At 29.6% G+C, this 9,647-nt stretch overlaps 3 protein-coding genes across 4 annotated transcripts; all 3 read right to left on the reverse strand.

The window, feature by feature from the left end:
- Positions 1-3,297: 3,297 nt before the first annotated feature.
- On the reverse strand, positions 3,298-6,455 carry LOC121202845 (heavy metal-associated isoprenylated plant protein 12). Of its 2 annotated transcripts, none has more exons than XM_016881949.2 (3): positions 6,439-6,455; positions 3,790-3,865; positions 3,298-3,686 (listed from the first exon to the last, which is right to left on the reverse strand). In XM_016881949.2, exons 1-3 carry the CDS (start codon positions 6,442-6,444, stop codon positions 3,361-3,363), a joined length of 408 nt encoding a protein of 135 aa, XP_016737438.2. In that variant the 5' UTR covers positions 6,445-6,455; the 3' UTR covers positions 3,298-3,360. The 2 variants fall into 2 exon arrangements, with proteins under 2 accessions (XP_016737438.2, XP_016737437.2); XM_016881948.2 differs by lacking the exon at positions 6,439-6,455 and adding an exon at positions 3,952-4,115.
- On the reverse strand, positions 5,681-6,562 carry LOC121211195 (heavy metal-associated isoprenylated plant protein 12). Its single transcript, XM_041083699.1, has 3 exons — positions 6,439-6,562; positions 6,247-6,322; positions 5,681-6,142 (listed from the first exon to the last, which is right to left on the reverse strand). Exons 1-3 carry the CDS (start codon positions 6,442-6,444, stop codon positions 5,847-5,849), a joined length of 378 nt encoding a protein of 125 aa, XP_040939633.1. The 5' UTR covers positions 6,445-6,562; the 3' UTR covers positions 5,681-5,846.
- Positions 6,563-8,552: 1,990 nt separating this feature from the next.
- On the reverse strand, positions 8,553-9,358 carry LOC107947687 (heavy metal-associated isoprenylated plant protein 39). Its single transcript, XM_016882260.2, has 3 exons — positions 9,201-9,358; positions 9,015-9,090; positions 8,553-8,926 (listed from the first exon to the last, which is right to left on the reverse strand). The coding sequence occupies exons 1-3, from the start codon at positions 9,204-9,206 to the stop codon at positions 8,664-8,666; spliced, it is 345 nt and encodes a 114-aa protein (XP_016737749.2). The 5' UTR covers positions 9,207-9,358; the 3' UTR covers positions 8,553-8,663.
- Between the last annotated feature and the right edge of the window lie 289 nt (positions 9,359-9,647).

Below are 9,647 nucleotides of genomic sequence, written 5' to 3' on the forward strand. Positions count from 1 at the left end.
TTAATTGAGAAAGGACCGAATTGTATAAACTGTGAAATTTGGGGCAAAATGGAAATCAACATTTTGCACTAAAGCAGTTTTGGACAGCAGCAGTAGTGTAACTTTGAAAAATCACCAAAAATTGTAGAGATTGAATTAGAGGATGAATAAAATATGAAACTAAAGCTTATTGAGTCTAGTTTCTTATAAAAGAAATGATGTGAGCAATGGAATTGTAAATCATGAGATATAATAGATTTTGTGAGACAAGGTCAGAATGAATTCGGGTTCCCCTGTTCTGACTTTGGAAAATCATTAAAAATTGTACAAAAATAATTATGAGTTATAGTTTATATGGTTAGAATCCTTAATGAGTCTATTTTTATAAGAAACAAGCTAAAACATCATCCGAATTCTGTACAATGAGATAATTAATTTTTAGTGAAGAGTGGTCGGAACTGTCAGACAGCGAAACAGGGGAAACTTTAAAGAATAAACTGTACTATTTGGCTGAACCAAAAATTATGAAAATTTTATGGTATGAAGATATGTGAGTCTAGTTTCAGGGAAAATTAACGGATCTTAATTTGGAACTCTGTAGCTCCAGATAAAAATAATTTAGTGACTCTGACTCGGATAAACAGCTTTGAATATACATGTTAGTGAATATTGAAATTATGGTTAATGTTGTTTAAGTGTGTTATACACATTAAGGATGTGGAATGGAGAGGAGGAGGAGGAAAATTGGGAAATATATGAATGATTCGTGTATAAATGGTCATATGTTTGATTATAACTCATAAACGATGAAATATGAATGATGCTTATTTTGTGCATTATTGGTCATGGTTTAAGCTCATGTGTGAAAATAAAGTTTCATAGTATGTGTGTATGGTATATTCAGTATATGATTTGGCATGAAATAATACCATGAATGGTTTATGAATTAACACATGTTGGTAAGCCTGATATATGAATAAATGATCAAATTGAGCGGAACGCCGGATTTGAGTACTTTTGATCAAGTGACAAAGTGATAAGTGATAAGTGATAGCTTCGGCTACACTTATCTGATCAAGTGACAAGTGAAAAGTGATAAGTGATAGCTTCGGCTACACTTATCTGATCAAGTGACAAGTGAAAAGTGATAAGTGATAGCTTTAGCTACACTTATCTGATCAAGAGACAAAGTGATAAGTGGCTACACTTATCTGATCAAGAAACAAAGTGATAGGTGGCTACACTTATCTGATCAGGGACAAGTGATAAGTGATCATACGTAAGACCATAGTTATACTATGGCAAAATGAAAGTGAAGTACTCAATTTTCCGTGACCGTTCCCTAATTTGATTAAGGATGGTAAGTGACAAATGGGCCCAAAAGAATTAAAGTAAATGGATAAGTGGTAGTGTATTTATATCAGGACGATGTTGTTATTCAAACTAAAGTGATATTTTCATTGCTAAATTGAGAATTTCATAAATGTGTTATTGAATGGTATAATCAATAAACATTGAGTTAAATGGTAAATACGTATTAGTTTTGAATTTGATGTCATTGAATTGTACGTGAATTAAATGGAAATTTCTAGTGATATGATTTAAATTATGAGCATGAGAAATTGCGAATTGAATGAAATGGAAATGAAGCATTAAATTGCATGAGTATGTATCGGGTCTCGCAGGCCCTAATTATTATGATTATAATATTTTGAGGATATATTGTGAAAAGTTATAAAAACATGTTAATTATTTTGAAAGTTTTAATTTTGATGAAATTTTATAACTCGGTTAAATACGTTTACAAGTGTATGTGTTTTGGTAATGCCTCGTACCCTATTCCGGTGTTGGATACGGGTAAGGGGTGTTACAATAGCTTTAAAACTTGTGGCCAATATTTACCCGTTAATGAGCCTATAAATTACTAAGAATTAGTTACTTGACTCGTTCCAGTAAATACCTTAAGAAATAAGAAAGAATATATAAATGATAAAATCTTATAAAGTGATTTGATCTATATTTCACCTCATTAAAGTTATTCAGGCTCTCCAACATTATGGTTTCTTTTTAAATAAGACTAAAAAATTTAATATATTTTTTAACACCTTCATATTTAAGTTGTCAATATAATAAATACACTGTATTTACAATTTGATGAATGTGTTTTAGGTTAGATTTGAGTTATGCTTAATTCTTAAACTAATGACAAGACTATAAAAAGATCTAATTGGTACAATAATATTTCTTTGAGGCTTTAAGATAAATTTAAAATAGGTAAACTACACCTAACAACATTAAACTATCAGTAAATTTATATTTTGGTTATTCAATTTTAAAAAGTTATAAATGGTCACTGAATTATTTGAAAGTTTTTATTTAAGTCATTGACTGTTAAATTTTTTTTTTTAAAGTCCGACTAGTGAGCTCAAAGTAACGATTCAACGAGTGTGGTGAATTAGTATCAATTGTAAAGTAGAAAGAACATACATTAAATCTAAGTTGAACCGATGGTCAATGACATTTAAAAGTTATTCATAAAAAAAACTAAATTGTAGAAAATGAGAAAAATTAGAGTTTTCAATTGGCGCAGGTAGTTTGAACAGAAAAGGCCATACAAAAACGATTTTAAAATCTTAGTGACTTCAATAAAAACTTTTCGAATAGTTTAATGACTATTTTATAACTTTTTAAAATTATGTATCTAAAAATAAATTAACTAATAATTCAATGACCTTAAGTGCAATTTACCCATTTAAAATTTGTGTCAAGCGGAAAAGTATATATTTATATATATATCGTAGACCAAATCTCAACACCTTTCAACGCGTCCTTCAAATTGTTGATTTGTTAATTCGATCATTTCGATTTAACAAATGATTGGATTCATATAATTATTTTACTAATTTAATGAATAAACCAGCTAATTCAATTATTATCGTACACATCACCACATATAAATTTAATAAATTCACCCTTTTCTACAAATTCCTGGTTACCTAAGCAGAAAATGATGCTAACAAGAGCTTAAAATTCAAAGAAAAATAATTACCGTCTGCGAAATTGGTTTTGATTTCTTTACGCTAATATTATAAATCCACGCCTTCTTAAATTGATAACAATACACGTACTGTTCGAGATAAAATTCAATCCATCGTAAATAAAATACGCAAAAGTAATGATTTTAATTTTCCATTACTAATAAAAATAGAATACAACATATGTGAAAACAAAAACTAAAATCAATCCACCATGCTGTACAAAAACAGAATTTAAAAAAGAAAAATAACCAATCCATAATGTGTTTTATTTTTATTTTTGTTTTTCATCTTCTTCTTCATTGAGTTTTCCAACTAATATATGCATATACAAAGAACAAAAATTTTAGCAGATAACACAACCAGCCGGATCTTCCTCCACACTTTTACCGTAACTGTAATAATCGGGTACCGGCGGATAGTATTGGGGCATTGAGGGGTGATAAACGTACTGTACCACCGCGCCTTTGGGCGGATCTTTGCTCGTATCCGCCGGTTTTTTCGGTTCATCTTTCTTGGGCTCTTCTTTCTTCTTCTCCGGCTCTTTCGCCGGTCCGACCGAGACTATTTCAGTGTAACATACCTTCCTTAGTTTCCTTACTGCCACGACTGGATCAACGTCTCCCGTGAGTGTGAGTTTTTGGTCCTTGTCCAGGGCAACTGATTCAACCCCTGCAACCCACCAATAAAATTCAGTTAAGTTAGTTTTTTTTTTTGTCTGGCTTCAAGATCTGGGTCTTTTAAGTTGGCGATAACAGATACAAATATACAATACCTGAAAGACCAGAGGCTGTTTTCATGGCTTTTTGTCTGCCTTTGTTGTCGTGAAAATCCAATTTCAGCACCACTTTCTGTAAGAAAGCAGAACCAGTTTCAGTAAACATATATATATATTTATACTATGTAAGAAAACAAATTAAAGAAATGGAAATCTAACCTTCATTTTCAAGCTTTGGGGATAATTTGTGTAACAGAAATTGAAAGAGAAATAATAGAGGGGGAAAAAAAGAGAGAGGAAAGTAGAAGTGTAGGAGAAGCTTTGGGTTTGACGGGTAATTGCTGAAGGTTTTTGCGGAATATATAAGGGGACAAGTCAAACTGAAGTCAAGTTATACACATGGGTGCTTGCCTTTCTTAAAAACTTCCTTCAGGTTCGTGGAAGATACGTCGACCAAACGACGTCGTTTCACGCAATCAACCTTTTTGAAAGCAAAAGGGCCGCCTTCACTTTTGAAGAACAAAAAAAGGTCGCTTTGAAAAATTGATAGTGGAACCTTCCACTTTACTCGGTTTCTATAAAATTATAACAATATAAGTTAGTTAAATCAATTTAATTTTAAATTTTTATTTATTTATTAATTTCGAGCAATTCGCCCAGAGAACGATTTTTTCTTTTTGTTTAAATTATTATATCAGAGTTTCATAATCCAATTGATTTGATTCCATTCTAGTAATATTGCAAAAAAATGTTTAAGATTATTGAGATGAATTAGATTTAAAATTTAAAATATATTGAATTTATATTTAAAAATTTTAAATTTTAAAAAATTAATTAAATATTGATATCTTATCCGAGTGATTATCTATGTATTAACTTAAATTATGCCCAATAAAAAATTGAATTTTATAAATTTCAAATTTTAATGATTGTATGCATTGAAATTTTACTTCCGTACAATTTCCTTGTTACCTCAGGGGAAAGTGATGGAACAATAATTTAAGGTCAAATTCTGCTTTAGGTCTTTTACTTTGCATAAGTTGCAGATTTAAGGTCGATTTTTGATTTAGTACTTTTAGAATTTAAAAGTTTTAGCCGTAACTAAATGATAACCATTAAATTTGTTAAGTTATGTTATTTTTAAAATTTGACATGTCAAACTTATTATTACACGTGTAATGCTATGTCAGTTTGTTATTTTTACATATTACTTATAAAAAATCAATTAATAAATTTAAATATTGTCGTTTGTATTAAGACTAAAATTTTAAAATTCAAAAGATAAAATCACTAAGAATGTTCCAATTGGTGAATGTGAACTAAGTCTATAACTAACGCATTATACAAGACTAATTACAAAACTTAACCAAATAAATTTATTTGTTACCATATGGTCAGGACTAAAATCGTTAAGATTAATTGTTTAATTAATATTTTCATTAAAAAAATGATTTTATTTATTTTTTAAAAATTAAATAAGAATGCAAAATGACAAATTATGAGAACTGTAATTTATTATTACATTTGTCTTCTTTTTTGAAGATGAGAATATACACACTTGGAAAATTTTACGTAAGAAGTCCTTAAAGTCTCTCTCACTTTTGAATTGGGCAATTTAATTCATTTAAAAGAAAAAAACTTAAAGCAATTTATTCCCTACTAAATTTGGAAGTGAGCAATTAAGTATAGATTAATCATAATGTTAATATATTTAGTCAATGGTGCATAAATATGATTGGTATAATAATAAATTTAACCCTCAATATTTATATATTTTATTAATTTGATATTGATTCTAAAAAATATTGTGTTAAATTTGTTTTATTATGACTAAATTGATAGAATGTATAAATTATAAGAGCTAAATTTGTTATTAATCAAATTTATGTAAAATTGAAGAAGAATATAAAAAGAAAAATTTACTATCACAATCATAAAATATCCGAAAATAGTAATTTAATTTCCCATTACTAAGAAATTACAGCATCTGTATTCTGTAAAACCCAAAAACTTAACAGTAAACCCACCATACCGTACGGAAAGGGAGAAAAGAGTTGTGTTTTTCTTCTTCATTCATATAAAAATATGAATTTGATAATTAAAAAACCAAAACTTTAGGAAATAACGCAACCAGGTGAATGTTCCTCGACAGGTGTGCAGCAAGCATAATAATTGGGTGCCGGAGTGTAGTATTGAGCTGTAAATGGGTGATATATCATTGTATACGGGTCTGGTTTCTTTGGTTCCCCTTTCTTGGGCTCTTCTTTCTTCTTCTCCGGCTCTTTTGCCGGTACGACCGAAACTATTTCAGTATGGCATAACTTGCCTAATTTCTGCGCTGCCTTAACTGGATCCACATCTCCTGTTACTGTCAATTTATGGTCCTTGTCTATTGAAACCGACTCAACCCCTGCAACAACAACAACAGCAACAAAAACCAGTTAGTTTTTTTTTTTTTTGGCAATGCTCAAGATTAAGGGTTTGTCGAATTTGTGGTAATAGATATAATATTACCTGAAAGACCAGAGGCTATCTTCATGGCTTTCTGTTTGCATTTCTCGTTGTGTAGCTCCAATTTCAACACCACTTTCTGTAATAATAATAATAATTTAAAACAAAAACAAAAACAATACCAGTTTCAGTTTTTTTTTTTTTTGAAATTGCACAATAACTGAAAGTAACAAATTAAATAAATGGAAATCTAACCTTCATTTTCAAGCTGTGGGGATTATTTTTTAGCAAAAAGTTGAAGAAAATGAGATGTAGAAGTAAAGCAGGTTTGGCTTTGGGAATGATGGAAAAAGGTTTAAGTTTGAGAAATTTATACAGAGCCAAGTCAAACCTTTAAGGGTGAGTTTGGATAGGCGGTGCGTTTAGCTGCTGTTAGTGTAAAAACAGTGGTAGCGGTGAGATTAAATACTGTAGTGATACTGTAGCGTGAAATAAAAAGTAAGCTAAACGCACCGCACCGCAGTCAATCGCCCATCCAAATGAAGCCTAAGTCAAGTCATTGCCAATTACTTGCTTTGTTCGTGGAAGATACGCCGATGCTAAACGTCGTCGCTTCCTACAATCAAATCAACCGCCTTTTTTTGAAATTCCTTCTTTTCTGAAGAAGCAAATATCTATGAAAACAACATGGAATTTTCAAACTTCTATAAACCTTCTACTTTACTTGGCCAACTAGAACGCCGTCACTGTGATATATAAATACACGCAAGTGTTTATATTTCCTTTTATTCTTAATTTGTATGGTTGACATAACTGCAAAGCCAGAACAACCTTTAGGGGACAAATGAATTTTTAAAATTTTGTAGTTTATATTTTTATAAGTTTTAAAGAATTAAATCGAATTTTTATAATTTTAGAAAGGGTTAAAGTATAATTTTATTTTCACTAACTTAAAATTTTTTTAAAAAATTTAAGGGCTTAAATAATAATTTTACATTTTGGGGGGTCGGAGCCCATGCCAGCCCCTTTCTAATTGACATTAGGGGTGAGTATTCGATTGAGTCAAGTCAAATCGAGTAAAAAAAATATTAAGTTGACGAATCATATTTTAGTAACTGAACTCAATTTGAATTTTTTTTGAATTGAGTCAAAAAAATACAAGTTGAGTCGATTTAATAAATCATATTATTTATACTAAATGTTACATTTACATGGAATGATTATTTAACTAGTAGACAAAGTACAAGATTATTTAACTACATAATTAAGGCTGATGGGTAAATATTTATCAAAACGACTAGTTTTGCTTTTTAACTTAATGGTTTTGACTTTAAAAAGGTAAACATTTATCAAAACGACATAGTTTTACCTTTTCTTATTCGAATTTCCGAATAACTCAAATTGTGTAATTCATATTAGAGTTAAACTAAAAATTTTGATTTTTTTATTCAAGTTTATCTGAATAACTCAAACTATTTAATTCAAATTTTAAAATTTTTACCGAATTTTTTAAATTAAATCGGATTTTGCTCAACTCTAGTTGATATGTTTTTGTTTGTTTATTTGTTTATGTCAAATTTCAAAAGGAAAATTTAAAGGTTAAAATATGTTTTGAATCAGCTCTAAATTTCATATGTTTTGCATTTAGTATATTTATTTTTCGAATTTAAAAAATCAAGTCTTGTTGTTATCATTATTAAACTCCTATTAAAGTTTATGGTGTGATATTTTAAAATTTAATAATAATAAAAATAACGTTGAAAGTATTGATTATGATTTTTTTCATAAAAAACACATGTTTGAACTTATTTGATATTTGTTTTCAGTTGAATTTGTGTTCTTAAGAAAAATTAACTTCTCCATCGTGATTAAAATAATTAACAATATTAATCATTTAGACTAACTAATAATATTGTAGAAGTAAAGAGGTCAAATTATGATAAAGTGTCAAGGTCAATATTGAGGCTTGACCAATTTTTTAAAATCAACCCGACGAAACCAAAATTTGAAAATATTTACATAAGGAAACCATAATTTGAATTAATTATTGGGGCGGAGCTAGAAGGCTGCAAGAGTTTTTTTTTTTAATTTAAGCCTTTTATAATTTATAAAATTTTAAATCAATAATGATAAAATTGTATTTTATCTCCTCAATTTTGATTTAATCTTTGAAAAATTATAAATATATAAACTATTAAAATGTTAAAATTACATTTTCATAACTATCGTAAAAATATAAAATTTAATTTCGAATTTTCTAAATTTTTTTACTGTAACTAATGGAACTAGAAATTAAAAAAACTAGCCCGGGCTAAACCAGAACTTTTGCAAATTAACATTGACAGTACTTAAAGAAATTAGAAAAGATATTTCTTTTAATTTTCTTATTTATTAATTATTATATAATATTACAATTTTGAAATCTAAAACACCAAAAAAATTACAAGATAATGCAAGCAGGTGGATGTTCCTCGATAGGTTTACAGTAATAATCCGGAAACGGAGGATAGTATGGAGGGTGACATCATTGGATACGAGTATTGTAGTACAAGTTCTTTTGGTGGGTCTTTCTTTGGTTCCTCTTTCTTGGGTTCTTCCTTCTTCTTCTCCGGCGCTTTTGCCGGTCCGACCGAAACTATTTCAGTATGGCATAACTTGCCTAATTTCATCGCTGCCTTGACTGGATCCACATCTCCTATTACTGTCAATTTTTGGTCCTTGTCTATTGCAACCGACTCAACCCCTACACACAAAAAAAAAAAAACAGTTGGTTTTTTTTTTTGCAAGGTTCAAGATTTAGGGTTTGTAGAATGTGTTAATAGATATAATACCTGAAAGACCAGAGGCTATCTTCATGCCTTTCTGTCTGCTTTTGTCGTGATGCAAATCCAACTTCAACACAATTTTCTGTCGAAAAACAAAACCTTTAAGTCGACATTTAAGAAAATGAAAGGAGTACGTATTATTTTATCTAGATAAATAAAATTAATAACAAATTAAAGACATGAAAATCTAACCTTCATTTTGGAGCTTTGGGGAGAAAATGAGAGATGGAAAGAGAAGGAACTTAGAAGTGAAGAGGGTTAGGGAATGATGGAAAAGTTTTAACGTTGAGCAAAATTTATAAAGAGCCAAGTCAACCTTTAAGTCAAGTCATTACCATTTCGGCCAATTTAATGCAATTTCGTTGCCAATTACTTGCTTTGTTCGTCGAAGATACGCCTAAACGACGTCATTTCGTACAACAAAATCCAGGCCCCTTTTTTTGAAATTAAAAGGCTCCTTCCTTTTTTGAAGAAGAAAATATACAGAAAAAAGGAACCTGAAATTTCTATAAACCTTCCAGTTTACTGGGTCAACTCAAGTGGGACACTATGACGTTTGTTTTTTTCTTTCACTATTGAGGGTCCAGCAAGTGGATGAATTTAGTCAACTTGTACTATCTTCTTGGGTCCCAACTTCTT

This window comes from Gossypium hirsutum, chromosome A12 (assembly GCF_007990345.1).
Source record: "Gossypium hirsutum isolate 1008001.06 chromosome A12, Gossypium_hirsutum_v2.1, whole genome shotgun sequence".
NCBI lineage: Eukaryota > Viridiplantae > Streptophyta > Magnoliopsida > Malvales > Malvaceae > Gossypium > Gossypium hirsutum.

Coding starts and splice junctions, on each gene's coding strand:
- LOC107947687 (XM_016882260.2), bottom strand. Junction 8,927..9,014: donor GATAGCCTCTGGTCTTTCAG/GTATTATATCTA, acceptor TTTTGTGTGTAG/GGGTTGAGTCGGTTGCAATA.
- LOC121211195 (XM_041083699.1), bottom strand. Junction 6,143..6,246: donor GATAGCCTCTGGTCTTTCAG/GTAATATTATAT, acceptor TTGTTGTTGCAG/GGGTTGAGTCGGTTTCAATA.
- LOC121202845 (XM_016881949.2), bottom strand. Junction 3,687..3,789: donor AACAGCCTCTGGTCTTTCAG/GTATTGTATATT, acceptor GGTGGGTTGCAG/GGGTTGAATCAGTTGCCCTG.